The sequence below is a fragment of the Bubalus kerabau genome, chromosome 22, assembly GCF_029407905.1.
Source record: "Bubalus kerabau isolate K-KA32 ecotype Philippines breed swamp buffalo chromosome 22, PCC_UOA_SB_1v2, whole genome shotgun sequence".
Classification (NCBI taxonomy): domain Eukaryota; kingdom Metazoa; phylum Chordata; class Mammalia; order Artiodactyla; family Bovidae; genus Bubalus; species Bubalus kerabau.
In genome coordinates this window covers 23535115-23557410 of record NC_073645.1, presented here as the reverse complement: position 1 = coordinate 23557410, position 22296 = coordinate 23535115, and the positions used below count along the sequence as shown (strand labels likewise).

General features: G+C 41.6%; 1 protein-coding gene across 11 annotated transcripts in view; it reads left to right on the top strand.

Moving 5' to 3' along the window:
* Positions 1-22296, top strand: part of CPN1 (carboxypeptidase N subunit 1) — a 59109-nt gene that overhangs the window by 35338 nt on the left and 1475 nt on the right. For 9 of the 11 annotated variants that reach the window (XM_055560136.1, XM_055560130.1, XM_055560137.1 and 6 more), the window contains 6 exons: positions 2360-2515; positions 7985-8167; positions 9606-9717; positions 15670-15809; positions 17326-17425; positions 19800-19918. In XM_055560136.1, the coding sequence (XP_055416111.1) occupies positions 2360-2515; positions 7985-8167; positions 9606-9717; positions 15670-15809; positions 17326-17425; positions 19800-19918 (810 nt within the window). The remainder of the gene's footprint in view (positions 1-2359; positions 2516-7984; positions 8168-9605; positions 9718-15669; positions 15810-17325; positions 17426-19799; positions 19919-22296) is intronic. The other 2 variants (XM_055560138.1, XM_055560132.1) reach the window with 2 other exon arrangements.

The following is a 22296-nucleotide window of genomic DNA, read 5'->3' as shown; positions in this document are numbered from 1 at the left end:
GTATCCCCCCAACACCAATTCATGTCTACCTGGCACCTATGAGCATGACCTTATTTGGAGATAGGGTCTTTGCATATGTCATCAAGCTAAAGTGAAATCGTACTGGATTAGGGGACCTAAGTCAAATATAACTGGTGTCCTTATAAGAAGAAAGCAATTTGCACTCAGAGACACAGATATATGGGAGAGAAGGCCATATGAAGATGGAAGTGGAAATTGAACTGAAGTATCTACAAACCAAGGAATGCCAAGGACTGCCAGCAACCACCAGAAGCTAGAAAAGACAAAGAAGTATCTTCCTCTACAGACTTTAGAGAGCATAACCCTACTAACATCTTGATTTCAGACATCTAACCTCTAGAACTGTGGAAGAATACATTTCTCATTTTATAACCCATCTAGATTGTGGTCATTTGTTACAGCAGACCCAGGAAACAACTATAGTCTATTAACTGGTGAATGGGTAAACAAAATGTGATAAATCCATATAATGGAATTATTCAGAAATAAAAGGGAATGAAGTACTGATACATGCTACGAAATGGAAGAACCTCAAAAACATTTTTCCTAGTGAAAGAAGCCAATCATATAATATATGATCCCACTTATTGAAATGTCTGGCAAAGGCAAATCCATAGATATTGAAAGTGATTACCAACAACTGGAGTAAAACCAAATAGTCATTCTAAATGGGCATGAGGTTTCTTTTCAGGGTGATAGAAATATTCCAAAATTGTGGTAATGATTGCACAATTTTGTAAGCACACTAAAATTCATCAAGTTATACACTTAAATTGGGTGAATGTTGTGGCATATAAACTATATCTCATGAAACCTTTTAAAAATAAGAGGTGCTTCCCTGGTGGCTCATTGGTAAAGAATCTGCCTGCCAGTGCAGAAGACACAGGTCTGGGAAGAAATGGGTTTGATCCCTGGTCCGGGCAGATCCCACATGCTGCAGAGCAACTGAGCCTGTGTGCCACAACTGTTGAGCCTGTGCTCTAGAGCCTGGGAGCTGCAACTACTGAGCCTAAGTGCTGCCACTACTGAAACCTGTGTGGCCTAGAGCCCGTGCTCCACAGCAAGAGAAGCCACCGCAATGAGAAGCCAGCACACTGCAATGAAGGGTAGCCCCTGGCCTCTGCAACTAGAGAAAAGCCCTCACAGCAACGAAGACCTAGCACAGCCAAAAAATAAATGCAGAAATAAAAAATAGGAGTTCCTACCCTCCTTCACGATTGATGAGAATGTAAATTGGTGCAGCCACTATGGAAAACAGTATGCTGCTGCTGCTAAGTCGCTTCAGTCGTGTCCGACTCTGTGCAACCCCATAGATGGTAGCCCACCAGGGTTCCCCGTCCCTGGGATTCTCCAGGCAAGAGTACTGGAGTGGGGTGCCATTGCCTTCTCCAGGAAAATAGTATAGAAGTTCCTTAAAAACCTAAAAACAGAGCTACTTTATGATCCAATAATCCCACTCCTGGGCATATATCTGGAAAAGATGAAAGCTCTAATTTGAAAAGATACATGCACCCCAGTTTTCATAGCAGCAATATTTACAATAGCCAAGACATAGAAACAGCCAAAGTGCCCATCAACAGATGATTAGTTTAAGAAGATGTGGTATAAATATCCAATGGAATACTACTCAGCCATAAAAAGAATGAAGTACTGTCATTTGCAACAACATGGATTGGCCTAGAAATTACCATATTAAGTGGAGTAAGTCAGAGAAAGACAAATATTACAAGTGATAAGTTATATCACTTATTATATTATTATATATGTGGAATCTAAAAAATAATACAAGTGAATCTATATACAAAATAAAAACAGACTCAGAGAAAACATAGTTACCAAAGGGGAAAGGGAGGGTGGAGGGATAAATTAGGAGCATGGGATTAATAGATACAAACATAATACATAAAATAGATAAGCAATGAGGATTTACTGAATAGAACAGGCAGTTATGGTCAGTATCTTATAATAAGCTATAATGGAAAATAATCTGAAAATATACATATGCAACTGAAAAAATTATATTTTCTTTTCACATATACCTTTATCATTCTGATTAAATAGACAAACATTTAAAAAAATATATGGGTTCCCATTATCCTGAAACACCCTTCTTTTGTTCGAGCTTCTCCTGGGATCTCTACCTCGAGCACATGGTCAACAAGGAAACTTGAATCATGCCACTGGGACTTTAGATAAGTTAAAGAATAAAATGTTACATTATTTCATAGATTGAGCTAATGAGTAAAAAGAAAAAAAAAAAACTCTACAGTGTTCTTCCAATAGAGCATTCAGTGTGAAACCTAAACCTTCATCTTTCATTTCTTCCTTTTCCTACTAGGAACGGGACATCTCTGGGTATCTTGTTGGCAGGAACAATGCAAATGGGGTGGACCTGAACCGCAACTTCCCCGATCTCAATACCTACATCTACTACAATGAGAAGAACGGAGGCCCCAACCACCACTTGCCCCTTCCAGACAACTGGAAAAGTCAGGTATGAGATGAAATTTGCATGCAGAAGCAGGTAAATCAGCATCTGGGATTTCTTCTCTCTATTTTCACATCAACTAAACAAACAAGAATGAAGCAACAACCCAGTTCTGTGCTAATCTATCCAGAGCAGTGCTGACCATATCGTATGCCTCTTTGTATTTCTTGCCTCCCTGAGCATAGAGCCCTTCACTGAGCACAAGATGTTTGATGTCAGTGGTGAAGGAGGTAAAACTGGTATCGTACTGTTGCACTGCACTTTACAATCTTAAAGAACTCTTTCTCAGCCAGCATATCATCAAAAACTATGGTAAATGCATCAGGCAGTGTTATCTATCCCCATTTTATAGATATCACTTACAGAAAAAAATAAACTCACACAGATAAGCAACTGATAGATTCAAGACTAAAACCTAGGTCTCCTGACTCCTCATCCAACATTCTTTCTACGGCACTATCCTGTTGACAGAGGACTGTAGGATTCTAGAGAGGAATCTCTCTCGCGTGTGATGAACTGTTGCTTATCAATAATTAGCAATAGAAAGAGGTTCAGGGAGTCTCACCCTTAGAAAAGAAGCTTTTCTTCTTCTCTTTCTGTATGCCACTGACTACTTGACCATACTCTTATTTCCTTTTTTCAACCAAAGATCACATTTGATACTCCCAGGTCTCTCACCTCTTCGTATTAGAAATGGTTCCATCCTAATGGTTGGCCTGTTCCTGAGAATGACTGTTGTCATCCTCGGAGTATCATCACCACCCTGTTTCTGACACTGTATGGCTTAGTTTAAACATTCTCTTTGTGAATATCTGAGCTTAGAGACTGGGGAGAGAAAAATAAAACAGATATAAGGCTTTATATTGGGAATTGCTAGATGAATATTACCAATTTTTTCCCATTGGAATTGAAGCAGAAGTCATGCTGACATGTTTAGACTTTGGATAGCAGCTATGCTCTTGGCTCAAGTAAATAATGAATCAAAAATAACTTTGTACTTGTCATACTCAGTCAGAAGGATGCTTGGATTTATTAAAATTGTCTACATGAATTAAGGTAACTGAGCCAGTAATAATTAAACTCCACTGGCTCCTCTGACTGCAGCTTAGAAGGAAAAAAATGAGAAGTCTCTCACTCTTGATGGGACAGCCTAAAGGGCCAGGAACATGAGAGGCTAGCCTCCTTCTGATGTATGGAGGCTTAGGACATGGAGAAAGGACTGCTTTAAAGCACCTAAGGCCTGGTCACAGAGTTGGACTGGTTCCTCTGGGATTATATTCACTCTGAGTGGGGCTCAACATTATTCATTTGGTCTCCTTGGGAATAAAAAAGATCAGAACCTTCACAAGGGACCCTTGATCCAGGAGGAGTCATTAACACCACATAACTTCTAAGCACATCCATCTGGAGGGGAGGAAAAACTGTGAAGACTATAAATTATTTACTTACACTACCAGTCCAGTAGATTCAAGGCTTTCTTTAGAATACTGTCACTCACTAGCAATATAATTTTTAGTAGAAAGCATGGACTGTCATTAATTAGACAAGACTGGCCCATATTACTGGAGTAGGCAATGGCACCCCACTCCAGTACTCTTGCCTGGAAAATACCATGGATGGAGGAGCCTGGTGGGCTGCAGTCCATGGGGTCGCTAAGAGTCGGACACGACTGAGGGACTTCACTTTCACTTTTCACTTTCATGCATTGGAGAAGGAAATGGCAACCCACTCCAGTGTTCTTGCCTGGAGAATCCCAGGGACAGGGGAGCCTAGTGGGCTGCCGTCTATGGGGTCACACAGAGTCGGACACGACTGCAGTGACTTAGCAGCAGTAGCAGCAGGCCAATATTACAGTATATCTAATTCATGAAATTTGGATATGACCACAATCAGCGAATTAAAGTGGATTGGAATGGGTGACTTTAACTCAGATGACCATTATATCTACTACTGTGGGCAAGAATCCCTTAGAAGAAATGGAGTAGCCATCGTAGTCAACAAGAGAGTCCGAAATGCAGTAATTGGATGCAATCTCAAAAATGACAGAATGATCTCTGTTCATTTCCAAGGCAAACCATTCAATATCACAGTAATCCAAGTCTATGCCCCGACCAGTAATGCTGAAGAAGCTGAAGTTGAACAGTCCTATGAAGACCTACAAGACCTTCTAGAACTAACACCCCAAAAAGATGTCCTTTTCATTATAGGGGACTGGAATGCAAACGTGGGAAGTCAAGAAATACCTTGAGTAACAGGCAAATTTGCCCTTGGAGTACAGAATGAAGCAGGGCAAAGGCTATTAGAGTTTTGCCAAGAGAATGCACTGGGTCATAGCAAACACCCTCTTCCAACAACACAAGAGAAGACTCTACACATGGACATCACCAGATGGTCAACACCAAAATCAGATTGATTATATTCTTTGCAGCCAAAGATGGAGAAGCTCTATATAGTCAGCAAAAACAAGACTGGGAACTGACTGTGGCTCAGATCATGAGCTCCTTATTACCAAATTCAGACTTAAATTGAAGAAAGTAGGGAAAACCACTAGACCATTCAGGTATGACCTAAATCAAATCCCTAATGATTATGCAGTGGAAGTGAGAAATAGATTTAAGGGACTAGATCTGATAGTCAGAGTGCCCGATGACTACAAATGGAGGTTCGTGACACTGTACAGGAGACAGGGATCAAGACCATCCCCAAGAAAAAGAAATGCAAAAAAGCAAAATGGCTGTCTGAGGAGCCCTTAAAAATAGCTGTGAAAAGAAGAGACGCTAAAGGCAAAAGAGAAAAGGAAAGATATACCCATTTGAATGCAGAGTTTCAAAGAGTAGCAAGGAGAGATAAGAAAGCCTTCCTCAGTGATCAATGCAAAGAAATAGAGGAAAACAATAGAACGGGAAAGACTAGGGATCTCTTCAAGAAAACTAGAGATACCAAGTGAACATTTCGTGCAAAGATGGGCTCGATAAAGGACAGAAATGGTATGGACCTAACAGAAGCAGAAGATACTAAGAAGAGGTGGCAAGAATACACAGAAGAACTGTACAAAAAAGATCTTCATGACCCAGATAATCACGATGATGTGATCACTCACCTAGAGCCGGGCATCCTGGAATGTGAAGTCAAGTGGGCCTTAAGAAGCATCACTACGAACAAAGCTAGTGGAGGTGATGGAATTCCAGTTGAGCTATTTCAAATCCTGAAGGATCATGCTGTGAAAGTGCCTCACTCAATATGCCAGCAAATTTGGAAAACTCAGCAGTGGCCACAGGACGGGGAAAGGTCAGTTTTCATTCCAATCCCAAAGAAAGGCAATGACAAAGAATGCTCAAACTACCGCACAATTGCACTCATCTCACATGCTAGTAAAGTAATGCTCAAAATTCTCCAAGCCAGACTTCAACAACACATGAACCATGAACTTCCAGATGTTCAAGCTGGTTTTACAAAAGGCAGAGGAACCAGAGATCAAATTGCCAACATCCACTGGATCATGGAAAAAGCAAGAGAGTTCCAGAAAAACATCTATTTCTGCTTTATTGACTATGCCAAAGCCTTTGACTGTGTGGATCACAATAAACTATGGAAAATTCTGAAAGAGATGGGAATACCGGACCAGCTGACCTGCCTCTTGAGAAATCTGTATGGAGGTCAGGAAGCAACAGTTAGACCTGGACTTGGAACAACAGACTGGTTCCAAATAGGAAAAGGAGTACGTCAAGGCTGTATAATGTCACCCTGTTTATTTAACTTATATGCAGAGTACATCATGAGAAACACTGGGCTGGAAGAAGCACAAGCTGGAATCAAGATTGCTGGAAGAAATATCAATAACCTCAGATATGCAGATGACACCACCCTTATGGCAGAACATGAAGAAGAACTAAAGAGCCTCTTGATGAAAGTGAAAGAGGAGAGTGAAAAAGTTGGCTTAAAGCTCAGCATTCAGAAAACAAAGATCATCACTTCATGGCTAATAGATGGGGAAACAATGGAAACAGTGGCAGACTTTATTTTTTTTGGCTCCAAAATCACTGCAGATGGTGAGTACAGCCATGAAATTAAAAGATGCTTACTCCTTGGAAGAAAAGTTATGACGAACCTAGACAGCATATTCAAAAGCAGAGACATTACTTTGTCAACAAAGGTCCATCTAACCAAAGCTATGGTTTTTCCAGTATTCATGTATGGATGTAAGAGTTGTACTCTAAAGAAAGCTGAGCACCAAAGAATTGATACTTTCAAACTGTGGTGCTGGAGAAGACTCTTGAGAGTCCCTTGAACTGCAAGGAGATCCAACCAGTCCATCCTAAAGGAGATCAGTCCTGAGTGTTCATTAGAAGGTCTGATGTTGAAGCTGAAACTCCAATACTTTGGCCACCTAATGTGAAGAGCTGACTCATTTGATAAGACCCTGATGCTGGGAAAGATTGAGGGTGGGAGGAGAAGGGGACCACAGAGGATGAGATGGCTGGATGGCATCACCAACTCAATGGGCATGAGTTTGAGTAAACTCTGGGAGTTGGTGATGAACAGGGTGGCCTGGCATGCTGCAGTCCATGGGATCGCAAAGAGTCGGACATGACTGAGCAAATGAACTGAACTGAACTGACAGGAGAACATTCTACATTACAGAAGATGTGTTGGGAGTAGGAAGAGGTTGAAAATCATTGTTGTAAACCTGTAATTTTCAGATATATTTATTAAACTCCAAATTTATGCAGCTCCAGAAGCTACTGGAAAAGTGGGTAAGTTGAAGATCCCTTTCTTTGTTACACAAAAGAGGCCAAACTGGAATTTTGAGCTCAGAAACCCTGTGTTACTCCTCTTCAAATTGCTCTTTTTCTCCCTTTTTCCCCCTTTTTTATTTAAGAGACTTTATTTTTTTTTAAGGAATTTTAGGTTCACAGCAAAATTGAATGGAAAATATAGAATGTTACCACATATTCCCTGCTTCCCATTATCAACATCTCCCACCAGAGTGGTACATTTATTGCAATGATGAACCTACATTGACTTGTCATCATTACCCAAAGTCCATAGCTTCCATTAGGGTTCACTCTTCATGTTGTATCTTCTATGGGTTTTCACAAACGTACCATGACATTTAGCTACCATTTTGCATCATGCACAATAGTTTCACTGCCTTACATGACCTCTTTTTAGCTATTTTGAATAGTGGGATTCCACATGAGATTTCATTTTGAAAGTGTTCCATTCATCTAATTTGTTACACTGTCAAGCAAAAGATCAAAATTTCCCCGTCCGCACTTCTTATATCTGGTAGAACTCTCTTTGCTTTATTCAGGCATGCCATCCTCTCAGGCCACTTTGTGTAAGACATTCCATCCTGTCAGGCCACTTCCTGTCAGACATGCCATCCTTTCAGGCCACTTCCTGACAAAACTCATGTGAACAGCCATCTGGCTTTAGTTGTAGCTTCACCACCAAGCTCTCATCTCTCCTCAGGTGGAACCCGAGACCCAGGCTGTGATACAGTGGATCCGATCCTTCAACTTTGTCCTTTCAGCCAATCTCCACGGAGGGGCAGTGGTGGCCAATTATCCATATGACAAGTCCCTTGAGCACCGGGTCCGAGGTTTCCGCCGCACTGCCAATACCCCCACGCCTGATGACAAGCTTTTCCAGAAGGTATGCAGAATGGCCATCTGTCCAGGCAGAGGAAAGTGGGGCTCAGGAGAGTGACAGAGGTCAAATCAGTTAACACAGGACCCTATTAGGAATGAGTCAACAGAAAATGATTGAAAATACCTCCTGCTCATTAGGAGCTTACAATCTAGTATATTACATTTTGTTTTGAGTGATAAACCATACATTTATGAAAAAGTAAATAAATACGAGAGCTTTATAGTACAGTTACCACAATGTAAAAAAAATACTTGTTAGTGATAAGGAAGAAATATACTGAAAGCCTGATAGTGCTGGTGGTAAGCTAGAGCATTAAATATGAATTTCAGGAGCTCTAGTTTACAGTTTTATAGTAATATGGCTGTATAAATGTAAAATATACCATGCATAGGAAAAAGGCTTATATAATAGCTCAAAACAGCAATAGAATAAAATTAACAGATTAGCTATTTTATAGTTAATATTCTTAATAATATATAATTAATAAAATAATTGGAATTCCCTGGTGGCTCAGATGGTAAAGCGTCTGCCTGCAATGCGGGAGACCCGGCTTCAATCCCTGGGTTGGGAAGATCCCCTGGAGAAGGAAATGGCAACCCACTCCAGTACTCATGCCTGGAAAATTCCATGGATGGAGAAGCCTGGTGGGTTACAGTCCACGGGCTTGCAAAGAGTCGGATCAACTGAGCAACTTCACTTTCACTTTCTTTCAATAAAATAATAACATTATTTAGTATTTCAGTTTCTTTTTTTTTTTTTTCTTGGCTGAGTCTCATGACTTGTGGGATCTGAGTTCCCTGGCTGAGGATTGAACCGGGTCCCCACATTGAAAGCACCAAGTCCTAACCACTGGACTCCAGGGAATTCTCCTATAATGATAACATGAATTCAACAGTTAATGAATTACATAGAGAATAACACCAGTTGTTGCTTTGCAAAGCAAATATATTATTATATTTTCTTCTCTAGTAATCTCTTTTTGTCCATTGTTATAAAATAATAATGAAAGAAAATGATAGAGATTTTGAACATATCCCTGTCGCTTTAACACACATCTCTCACTCCCAATACATAATTCCTTTTGTGATGAAGACCTGTCTTACTTGCTTCTTGACTCTCTCTTGCAAAACTCAGGTGGAAACTGAGGCACACTTGGAAGAGAGCTCATACATGATTGAATGCCACCCCTCATTTTGCACTTGAAGAAATTTAGGCCCAATATAGTGGGAACAGCAGGAGATAGATCTCCTAACTCTAGTCCATTCCACACACACACACACACATACCATCTCTCCATTTCTCCTGGTATTTTCTTTCACAAAAGGAAATAATCAATTGTTTCTACCTAGTGGGGTTCTTAACCTCACCCTGCTTCTGAGTATGAGCATTGCCATGTGAGTTGGGGACATTCAAGATCATTTTTCACCCACTTTACCTGTAGCTGGCGAAGATTTACTCCTATGCACATGGATGGATGCACCAAGGTTGGAACTGTGGGGATTACTTCCCAGACGGCATCACCAATGGGGCTTCCTGGTATTCCCTCAGCAAGGGTAAGAAGAATGCCGGGCACAAGAGTGCTGTCAGCTGAAGTAGACTGGGACTCATTTCTCCTTTTAAATTGTCAATTGATTTTTGCATCCTGTCAGAGATATGACAGGAATGCTATTTTGCATTCAAGTAGAGATTGGAGAAGGACATGGCAACCCACGCCAGTACTCTTGCCTGGAAAATCCCATGGATGGAGGAGCCTGGTAGGCTGCAGTCCATGGAGTTGCTAAGAGTAGGACATGACTGAGGGACTTCACTTTCACTTTCACGCATTGGAGAAGGAAATGGCAACCGACTCCAGTATTCTTGCCTGGAGAATCCCAGGGACAGGGGAGCCTGGTGGGCTGCCGTCTATGGGGTCGCACAGAGTCGGACACGGCTGAAGCGACTTAGCAGCAGCAGCAGCAGAGATCTGAAAAATGAGAAGCCTTAAGTTGGCATTTAACATCATCTTCTAATTCTTTAAAATGGAGGTTGGAACACCGTGTGGTCCTTTAGAACTGATGGTTCACGTGGTGGATTAGATCATAGGAATGTAGTCAAGTGGTTAAGAGTGTGGTCTCTAAGGTTACATTGGGTTGAAACCCAGCTTGCCCATTCACTAGTTATGTGGCTTCAGGCTAATTACCTAACTTCTCTGTGCTTCAGTTTCCTCATTTGTACTTTAACACTACTTGCATTATGATTTTTATGTAAGTATTAAATAAAATAATGCACATAGAGCATTTGGAAATGCCTGCTTTATAAATATGAAGCTTTTTCTAAAGTGGCATGAGATATGCCTCATATAGCAAAGACGAAGAGAGATGCCAGGCTAGACAGACAATTCCTCTGATATGTGCTCTTTGTACCCTGCCTGCCCATCTCCCATGAGCAGGGATTTGCCATGGCCATTGGCCACTGATAACATAGCAGACACCTCTAGCAAGAGGCTCTTCTCTCTATTCTTTGGGCTTTTCCCATCACTGAGGGTCAAGATGTAACCTCTGTTTACAAACCTTCAGTAGATAAAGAACCTAAGGATAGGTAAGAGCAGAAGCAGGAAACCAGGTTCCCTTAGGAATCATGTTGCAGCAGCTCTCTTCTCCCATCCTCTCACACCTGACCTGTCAGAGCCCAGGTAGTAGAAACTCACTGGTGAGGGCTGAGCTGATGGCTTGTCCTATGGGGATTGGGAAGGAGGAAGGTTAGCAAGTCATCATGTACTAGGAAGATGACAGACTTCTTGTGGCCAAAAACTCACTTGAACCCAAAGCAAGAAGACTGAACTTTACTTTCTTTGATTTACATTCAGTTTAGTTCAGTTCAGTCACCCAGTCGTGTCCGACTCTTTGCGACCCCATGAACTGCAGCATGCCAGGCCTCCCTGTCCATCACCAACTCCCAGAGTTCACCCAAATTCTTGTCCATCAAGTCAGTGATGCCCTCTAGCCATCTCATCCTCTGTCGTCCCCTTATCCTCCTGCCCCCAATCCCTCCCAGCATCAGAGTGTTAACTCTTCGCATGAGGTAGCCAAAGTATTGGAGTTTCAGCTTCAGCATCACTCCTTCCAAAGAACACCCAGGACTGATCTCCTTTAGGATGGACTGGTTGGATCTCCTTGCAGTCCGAGGGACTCTCAAGAGTCGTCTCCAACACCATAGTTCAAAAGCATCAATTCTTCGGTGCTCAGCTTTCTTCACAGTCCAACTCTCACATCCATACATGACCACTGGAAAAACCATAGCCTTGACTAGACAGACCTTTGTTTAGGAAAGCAGTAAGTTGTTGTTTGGTCACTAAGTTATGTCCAACTCTTTGAGACTCCACGGACTGCAGCATGCCAGGTTCCTCTGTCTTCTACCATCTCTTGGAGTTTGCTCAAATTCATGTCCATTGTGTTGGTGATTCTGTTTAACCATCTCATCCCCTAAGCCCCCTTCTCCTTTTGCATTCAGTCTTTCCCAGAATCAGGGTCAAAGCAATAAGTGCCTGTGTGCTAAGTCGATTCAGTCGTGTCCGACTCTGTGTGACCCCATGAACTATAGCCCACCAGGCTCCTCTGTCCATGGGATTCTCCAGGCAACAATACTGGAATGGGTTGTCATTTCCTTCTCCAGGGCATCTTCCCTACCCAGGGTTTAAACCCACGTCTCTTAAGTCTCCTGCTTTGGCAGGCAGGTTCTTAACCACTAGCACCATCTGGGAAGCCCCAAAGCAATAAGTGAACGTGAACGTGAAAGTGAAGTTGCTCAGTTGTGTCCGACCCTTGGCGACCCCATGGACTGTAGCCTACCAGGCTCCTCTGTCCATGGGATTTTCCAGGCAATAGTACTGGAGTGGATTGCCATTTCCTTCTCCAAAGGATCTTCCCAACCCAGGGATCGAACCTGGGTCTCCTGCATGTACCCCCTCCCAAATTTAAAATATAAAGTATACTTTTTCAAATACTTGTTCCTCCCTTTCCCTTCCCATTTTCTGGGATAGCATAACCCATGCCTCCACTAAATCATTAATCATTTAGTAATTCAGTTCACTTCAGTTCAGTCGCTCAGTCATGTCCAACTCTTTGCGACCCCATGAATCACAGCACGCCAGGCCTCCCTGTCCATCACCACCTCCCAGAGTTCACTCAAAGTCACGTCTATCGAGTCAGTGATGCCATCCAGCCATCTTTATCCTCTGTCGTCTCCTTCTTCTCCTGCCCCCAATCCCTCCCAGCATCAGAGTCTTTTCCAATGAGTCAACTCTTCACATGAGGTAGCCAAAGTACTGGAGTTTCAGCTTCAGCATCAGTCCTTCCAATGAACACCCAGGACTGATCTCCTTTAGGATGGACTGGTTGGATCTCCTTGCAGTCCAAGGAACTCTCAAGAGTCTTCTCCAACACCACAGTTCAAAAGCATCAATTCTTCAGTGCTCAGCTTTCTTCACAGTCCAACTCTCACATCCATACATGACCACAGGAAAAACCGTAGCCTTGACTAGACAGACCTTTGTTGGCAAAGTAATATCTCTGCTTTTCAAAATACTATCTAGGTTGGTCATAACTTTCCTTCCAAGGAGTAAGCATCTTTTAATTTCATAGCTGCAGTCACCATCTGCAGTGATTTTGGAGCTCAAAAAAATAAAGTCTGACACTGTTTCCACTGTTTCTCCATCTATTTCCCATGAAGTGATGGGACTGGATACCATGATCTTTGTTTTCTGAATGTTGAGCTTTAAGCCAACTTTTTCACTCTCCTCTTTCACTTTCATCAAGAGGCTTTTGAGTTCCTCTTCACTTTCTGCCATAAGGGTGGTGTCATCTGCATATCTGAGGTTACTGATATTTCTCCCAGCAATCTTGATTCCAGCTTGTGCTTCTTCCTGCCCAGCGTTTCTCATGATGTACTCTGCATATAAGTTAAATAAGCAGGGTGATGATATACAGCCTTGACATACTCCTTTTCCTATTTGGAACCAGTCTGTTGTTCCATGTCCAGTTCTAACTGTTGCTTCCTGACCTGCATATAGGTTTCTCAAGAGGCAGGTCAGGTGGTCTGGTATTCCCATCTCTTTCAGAATTTTCCATAGTTTATTGTGATCCACACAGTCAAAGGCTTTGGCATAGTCAATAAAGCAGAAGTAGATGTTTTTCTGGAACTCTCTTGCTTTTTCCATGATCCAGCGGATGTTGGCAATTTGATCTGTGGTTCCTGTGCCTTTTCTAAAACCAGCTTGAACATCAGGAAGTTCACGGTTCATGTGTTGTTGAAGTCTGGCTTGGAGAATTTTGAGCATTATTTTACTAGCATGTGAGATGAGTGCAATTGTGCGGTAGTTTGAGCATTCTTTGGCATTGCCTTTCTTTGGGATTGGAATGAAAACTGACCTTTTCCAGTCCTGTGGCCACTGCTGAGTTTTCCAAATTTGCTGGCATATTGAGTGCAGCACTTTCACAGCATCATCTTTCAGGATTTGAAATACCTCAACTGGAATTCCATCACCTCCACTAGCTTTGTTCGTAGTGATGCTTTCTAAGGCCCACTTGACTTCACATTCCAGGATGTCTGGCTCTAAGTCAGTGATCACATCATCGTGATTATCTGGGTCGTGAAGATCTTTTTTGTACAGTTCTTCTGTGTATTCTTCCACTTCTTCTTAGTATCTTCTGCTTCTGTTAGGTCCATACCATTTCTGTCCTTTATCGAGCCCATCTTTGCATGAAGTGTTCCCTTGGTATCTCTAATTTTCTTGAAGAGATCTCTAGTCTTTCTCATTCTGTTGTTTTCCTCTATTTCTTTACATTGATCACTGAGGAAAGCTTTCTTATCTCTCCTTGCTATTCTTTGGAACTCTGCATTCAGATGCTTATATCTTTCCTTTTCTCCTTTGCTTTTCACTTCTCTTCTTTTCACAGCTATTTGTAAGGCCTCCCCAGAGAGCCATTTTTCTTTTTTGCATTTCTTTTCCATGGGGATGGTCTTGATCCCTGTCTCCTGTACAATGTCACAAACCTCATTCCATAGTTCATCAGGCACTCTATCTATCAGATCTAGGCCCTTAAATCTATTTCTCACTTCCACTGTATAATCATAAGGGATTTGATTTAGGTCATACCTGAATGGTGTAGTGGGTTTCCCTACTTTCTTCAATTTCAGTCTGAATTTGGTAATAAGGAGTTCATGATCTGAGCCACAGTCAGCTCCCAGTCTTGTTTTTGTTGACTGTATAGAGCTTCTCCATCTTTGGCTGCAAAGAATATAATCAATCTGATTTCGGTGTTGACCATCTGGTGATGTGCATGTGTAGAGTCTTCTCTTGTGTTGTTGGAAGAGGGTGTTTGCTATGACCAGTGAGTTCTCTTGGCAAAACTCTATTAGCCTTTGCCCTGCTTCATTCCATATTCCAAGGCCAAATTTGCCTGTTACTCCAGGTGTTTCTTGACTTCCTACTTTTGCATTCCAGTCCCCTATAATGAAAAGGACATCTTTTTTGGGTGCTAGTTCTAAAAGGTCTTGTAGGTCTTCATAGAACCGTTCAACTTCAGCTTCTTCGGCGTTACTGGTTAAATGGCTGTAATTCCAAGATCATGAAGTTTATATCAAGATGATAGTGAGGTTTCTAGACCAGCATCATCAGCATCACCTGGGAACTTGTTAAAAAAATAAAAAGCAAGTACTGGATACATACTGAGTCAGAAACTCTGGGGCTGAGGCCTAGCAGTTTGTATTTGGCTGGAAGTCACAGCCTTCTAGGTAATTCTGATTCAGGGAGAGAATCAATGTAACAGGCTAGAGTTGTTCTCCAACTTTCCCCATTCTTTTAATAAAAGCTGGTTGCACTCATCAGCTTAGAGAGCAGGTAAAAAGTTGATTAGATGAATAATTTTTAATCCCAATAAGTTTGTGATATAAATACCATTCTAATAATCAGAAATATATTTAAAAGTGATTGATTCAGTTGAATAATATACAGGATAGAAACAGGCAAGCGTTTGATAAAGAAAAACTATAACTGCCTTCTGCTTTCTCTGGAGTCTGTTTTTCTAGGATAACTATTTTCAAGTTGGTGCTGTGTTCTCAGGTAGGAGAAAGGATGTGAAAGCAAGATAACCATCTCATCTCCGACCTCCCAGATCTGAAGAATATCATGGTCCAAGAGAAGAATCTATCCCCTGAGAACACTAATTGTCTGATATGAAGGCATGAGTAATAAGCAGACCTTGGTAGGATGAGAGAGACAAGAAGTGAATTTAAGTCATGAAATGGAAGAAATAGAGAATGGAGACCACACAGTGGGCATTTGTGAAGGGAGAAAACTGGAAAGATAGATAGGCATGTGAATTTGAAAACTGGGGAAAGGGCTTATGGAGGAGAAAAATAATGGAGATGAAGAGGTAGAACATCAGGTGATGGGGAAGAGTGTGGAGAAATTGAATGTTGAGTGGGAACTTGATTATACAACTCTGCCACTGCTCTCTTTCCCCTAGGAATGCAAGACTTTAATTATCTCCATACCAATTGCTTTGAGATCACGCTGGAACTTAGTTGTGACAAGTTTCCGCTGCAAGGGGAATTACAACGCGAGTGGCTGGGTAATAGGGAAGCCCTAATCCAATTCTTGGAACAGGTAAATTCCATATTTTAAGTGTCCTGGTTACAGAAAGGGAAGTGTTTTCTGATGGTAGGCAAGGTATTTTGTATGACTCAGGTCTGACTTTTGCTCTGACTCAATACACTAGATCTCAGCTTTTCTACCAGTGAAATTAATTCATTCCACTTTGTTGAGCACAGCTATCTGTCAGAGACTGTACTCTGTGCTGAGGATTAAGAGTAAACAAATATATATCTCTGCATGCATGCAGCTCATATTCCAGTAAGGAGAGACAGACAATAAATAAAATAATTTGTAACACATTAAATGCATAATGCTATGAAGAAGGCCTTACAGAGAAGGTAACATTTAAACAGACTTACAGGAGGTAAGGGAGTAAATGGTTCAGATATCTAGGGGAAAGGGGGCTCCCTGATGAAGTCATAGTAGCAAATGCAAGGCCAACAGTAAGCAGATGAAAATGCTCAGAATCGCTGGAGAAATGTAAATCAAAGCCACAGTGAAATACCACCTCACACTCATTAAGATGGCTGCTATAAAAAGACAAATTTAAAAACAATGATGGAAAATAGCAAGTGTGAAGAAATTAGAACACTGGTGCAGTGTTGGTGGGAATGTAAAATGGTGTAGCCACTATGAAAAAACAATGTGGTGGTTCCTGAAAAAAAAATTAAAAACAGAGCCGCCATATGATCCTGCAAAACCAATTCAGGGTGTACATCCAGAAGAACTAAAAGCAGGATCTCAAAGAGTTATTTGTACACCTGTATTCAGAGCAGTATTGTTCACAGTAGCCAAAAGGTGAGAGCAACCCAGTGTCCACTGGTGGATAAAGGGACAAACAAAATGTGGTATAGACACACAGTGGACATATAGCCTTAAGAGAGAAGGAAATTCTGCCATGTGCTACAATGTGGATGAACCTAGAGGACATTATGCTAGGTGAAATAAGCAAGTGACAAAAAAACAGCAATTTTATTTATATGAGGTATGAAGAGTACTCAAATTCATAGAGGTAGAAAGGAGATTGCTGCTGCTGCTAAGTCGCTTCAGTCGTGTCCGACTCTGTGCGACCCCATAGATGGCAGCCCACGAGGCTCCCCCGTCCCTGGGATTCTCCAGGCAAGAACACTGGAGTGGGTTGCCATTTCCTTCTCCAATGCATGAAAGTGAAAAGTGAAAGTGAAGTCGCTCAGTCGTGTCCAACTCTTAGCGACCCCATGGACTGCAGCCCACCAGGCTCCTCCATCCATGGGATTTTCCAGGCAAGAGTGCTAGAGTGGGGTGCCATTGCCTTCTCCAGGAAAGGAGATTAGTGACACGATTTGACTTAGATTTTAACAGGATCACTCTGACTGCTGTTTTGAGATTACTGGGAATTGTGGTGAGAACAGAAAGACCAATCAAGAATCTGTTACCATAATCTTTGTGAATATCAAGTGCAGTAGCACTTGGGGAAGGGCTTCGAGGACTCTCAAACATGGCACAAATGTTTTGTGAGCGTCACTATACACTATAAACTTTCCTACAGGTCCACCAGGGCATCAAGGGAATGGTGAGGGATGAGAATTATAATAATCTTGCGGATGCTGTCATTTCTGTCGGTGGGATTAATCATGATGTCACTTCGGGTAGGTGGCCACTGCTTTGTGAGGTGAGAAGGAAGCCTTTACTGCTTCACTATCTTCAGCATAGTCAGGAAGCCAGTTTGTAAGCCAGTGAGACCAGCAGGGATGTCAAGGACACGGGAGGTGGAGGGATTGGAGGAAGGAAGGATAACAGGATTGAGGACAGGAATTAAGAGACAGGGCCAGGAAGATGCAAATGTAAACATCTCTCTCAGCATTCAGGAGTCACTGCCTCATACTTTGTTAGGAGTGTTTTCTGGAATTGAGGTTATTAATAGCTCTCATACTGATGTGAAATGGGATAGAAAAGAAAAGGACTGTAAAACTGGTGTTTAGTCTTGACCCCAAGTCAGGCATTTCGCTACAGCTCTGTTTAGGAAAACGTTGGTAAGATGTATTCCATAGTAGGCTCCCTGAGGGCAAGATTGATGGTGGGAGCAGGTCTTCTTGGAACCAACTTGAAACCTTCTAGAATGGTACAGACTATCTCACAGCACAATGGTATTGCGAACTGCTCCAGCCCAGTTTGATCAGGCCCAACTCTTAGGGGTTTGGTGTTGTTTGGTTGGTTTTTCATGTAGAGCAGTAACTCCCAGTGGCTAGGGGCAGGTGAGATTTGCCTGCCTTCCCCAACCTTGATACCAGCATGACTCAGCCACATTTCACCATGTAACTGTCCCAAGAAGGCATCTTACAGCTCAATCTGTTTAAACTGGATGAAATCTAAATTTTCAGGAGATAACTTACATTCTTTAAGGTGCTCCTGACACCTCTTCCATGAACAGTTCATTCAAGGCAAAGGCAACAACATTCTAAAGGCAGAATTCTGTAGACTCATAGTCAAGCATCAGATACCAGATCCTTCCAGTCCAGTGACTGGACCCAGGACTGTTTAGGGAACCACACTCTGACACCCCTAAGAGCTTCAGGGCTTGTTAGATTCTTATATCCTATTCATGCAAGGGTGGGAAATGTCTCATTCTAGTCAATCAACATATGTTGAACTCCATGAATTTCAGCAATAAGAACCCACTTCTAACATACAGGATGCTAAATTGATAAATTACTCATTTCACTACTGGAAGAGCTCATTGCTAATGTTCATTATGCTACTTAGCAAAGCATCTAGTGTTGCTAAAAGATAAAGATAGCGGAAGGCATTGTAATAGCTGCATCTGGAATTAGGCCTTTCTGGTACAGTGGTAGCTGACCACTCCTAGTTGGAGCCTCTAATTAAAGAAAATGACAGTCCCTAGGGTATAACAATGTATGCATTATAACACACTGCTTTTACTAAGGAATTTTAAAGTAAATTATAAACATTATAGGTGGCAGAGACTTCTTCATTATTTATTATCTCTCATTCTTAATTGCATTTATTATGTCAGTTCTTCATTGCTTTTACAATAAAAAGAATTTTAAAGGCACAGACATAATTTATTCTAAAGAGATATAAAGTCATTAGCAAAAATACTACATCCCTGTCTTGAGAAACAGGCTTTCTTTTCAGTTTTATTTTCCCCTTTTTATGGTGATGGAAGAAATATTAGAAATAAGATTCTCAAAATCAGATATTTAGGTCATTTAGTCCAGCCCTCCCACTCAATACAAAATTACATACAAGAGAGGAAGGCTCAAGTGGGAAGGGATATATATATTATATATATATATATATATATTTATAATTATTATTGATTTGTGTTGATGTATGGCAGAGACAACCATTGTAAAATGCTTTACAAAACATTGTAAAGCAATTATTCTCCAATTTAAAGAAAAATTACACTTATACAACACCACTGACATCGGGTTGTTTGAATCATGTCCACTGATACAGATTGCGCACTGCACAACTGTGTAGCTTTTCTAGAGCCCCTCATTCCCTTCAGTCTGCTCACAATTTCAAAAGGCAGTTCTTTCCTTTTTTGGTAACTCATATTTTGTCGAATTTTTACTTCTGTCCTCATTCTTATTTCTTTATGTAGACATCGTTTCTTCACAGTGACTTTTCAGACGTTGAAACAAAGGTCTCATGTCATCTCTTTACCAGGAAAAACATTCATAAATCTTTCAACCTTTCTCCTAGTGACCCTTCAGTGGACATGAGTTTGTTTTCAAATGCATGCAGGATCTAAAATTAAACATAGTACTCTCACTGCAGAGCACAGTGAAAATTCTACTTCCTGGGAGCTGAGGCCCATGATCTTAAAATGTTATGACAGCCTATGATTGTTTTAGATCTTTACCAGTTTCATCATGCTGTTTAAAAAAATTAAGCTTGTGGTCAGCTAAACCCCTCAGATTGTTTCTCATATCAAAGCCTCATCTGGGGCAGATTTCTCATCAGCGGACTGAGTTATATCCTTGTAACTTTTAGGTGCCCATGGCGATTACTTCCGGCTGCTGCTTCCGGGTACCTACACGGTCACTGCCACAGCACCTGGGTTCGACCCAGAGACCGTGAGTGTGACCGTGGGTCCTGCGGAACCCAAGCTGGTAAGTTAGGCTGACCTCTACAGAGCACTGTAAAGCTTACGTAAGCAGAGTTACAAATAATCAATTGTGTAGTTCTAACCTCTGCCAAGCTTCCCTCTTTCACCACCTAAGAAAAACAAAATTAGTGCTCCCATATGCTAATTTTTCTCCTATCGTTCTTGTGTTTCATCCTTCCCCATTTCTTTTGGTTTTTCCTTTTCCTTCTCTTTAATGTAGCATTGTGATTAAAGCACTGCCAGATTCTAAATCCAGCTCACTTGTCTGCAGACCTTGGACAAATTACCTGATTGCTTTCATCCTTAGTTTCTTCCTCTGTTAACTGGTGATAATAATGCCTCTTTCACAAGAGGTTGAAATGAGAAAGTGCACATAAAACATTTAGTACAGTGACTTACACGTAGAAAGTTCTCAACAAACCCCAGAGACCTTGTCCCGATACACAGGCTTACAGTCTTCTCCGTCATCAGTTAGGACCACCACCAGATGGCTCTCTGCCCCCTTCTGCTGCCCACGTGCCTAGACAGCGTTGCTTTCCACTCACCTCGGCACTTTTCAATATTCAACTCTGCAAAAGGCTTTCTTTTATAGACAGGATGAGAAGTGAAAAACTTTTTTGATCTATAGCCTGGGCCTTTTTATCTTTGGTCGTTTTGGATTGGGATCTCAGAGCCAAAGAAACTCAAAGATCATGGAGACTAATCCTCAGGTTTCTCAAACAAAGGAAAAATAATGAGGCCGTCCTGGTTAATGAGCATCTATGGACCTTTCCCTCATGTCAGGTCATCCCTTGGGCCCCCTCACTCTGTCCTATTCCTTCTCTATACATCCTGAGAACTTAGCAGACCTTTCTTCCCTTTCCCTGTTAACTCAATGCAGTCAAATATCTTGCCTTTTCAAATAGTTATAGGTACTATTCTTTGAATAGCTACTGTGTGTCAGACATTACCTTTCCAGAATCATCTCATTTAACCTTCATAACAACCCTGTATATAAACCCATTTGTGGCTGAGGAAGCTGAAGCTCAAAGAACAGGAGTAACTTGTCCAGTAACCCATGGTGAGTAAGTGGGAGCCAGGAGTCCAGCCTCTGTGGGGCTTTCAGGGCAGCTTTCTCAGCCAGCCTGTTACATGGCCTTGTGCTGAGCTCAGCACCTGTGTTCGTAACCTCTTTTTTTTTTTTTAGTAGGGGAGACTTTTTAAAATTTTTTTTTCCTTTTTTTTTAAAAAAATTTTTTTAACTTTACAATATTGTATTGGTTTTGCCATATATCAACATGAATCCGCCACAGGTATACACGTGTTCCCCATCCTGAACCCTCCTCCCCCCTCCCTCCCCGTACCATCCCTCTGGGTCGTCCCAGTGCACCAGCCCCAAGCATCCAGTATCGTGCACCGAACCTGGACTGGCGACTTGTTTCATATATGATATTATACATGTTTCAATGCCATTCTCCCAAATCATCCCACCCTCTCCCTCTCCCACAGAGTCCAAAAGACTGTTCTGTACATCAGTGTCTCTTTTGCTGTCTCATATACAGGGTTATTGTTACCATCTTTCTAAATTCCATATATATGTGTAACCTCTTTTTTAACACAGGAATCACAGTAAAGAGCTCTTTAAAGACTTTGAAATTCCTTTGAAATTTCTAGACAGCTCCTGCTTTCCCCTGTCCTAGTCCCTCCACTCCCTTCTTCTGCAGGATATAAATGACTTCTACTTGCAAATGTGCAAAGCAGAGAGTAGCTCTTCCCTGGCAGCCTGATAACCTGCTCCCGATTTCCCAGTTGGTGCACCCTCTCCCTTTTTCCTTGTTATCCCCCTGCTCCTCATCTACCCTAAAATCAAATGACTTAGGCAGCTACTTACAGAAGTCTTGCACTATGTGTAAGTCTATTCAACTGCAAATTCAAACAAGGACAAATCCTCTTGAGTAACAAATTAGGCTTCAAAAGATCTTACCTCCTTTCTCATATAGCCTTTAAATGAATTGATATAACCCATCATTGTATCACGTATAACTCAGAGGGGGAAAAGTTTATCTTTTGGATACATTTCTCAGGTACAGTCACAACTAAGAATCCACTTACTGATCCCAGTTGAGTCCCTTTCCCATTCTAAAGCAGAGATCTACTTGGTTGAAAGAAAAGAAAAAAAGATCATTTACTAGAGGGTTTTTGTGCTACAATTAAAACTCTTTAAAGTGTCTCCAAGAGTCCAGTGTTTTCCCTCTGGCTTCCCTCGCTGCCGTCCAGATGTCCCACGCTTTTCATTTCCTCTGTCCTCGCCTCATTTTGTTGTCTCTCTCTCCCCCCACTTTCCTTTCCTTGATCCGTATATTGACACTATATATAAGAAATAGTACTGGTACAGTACAATTG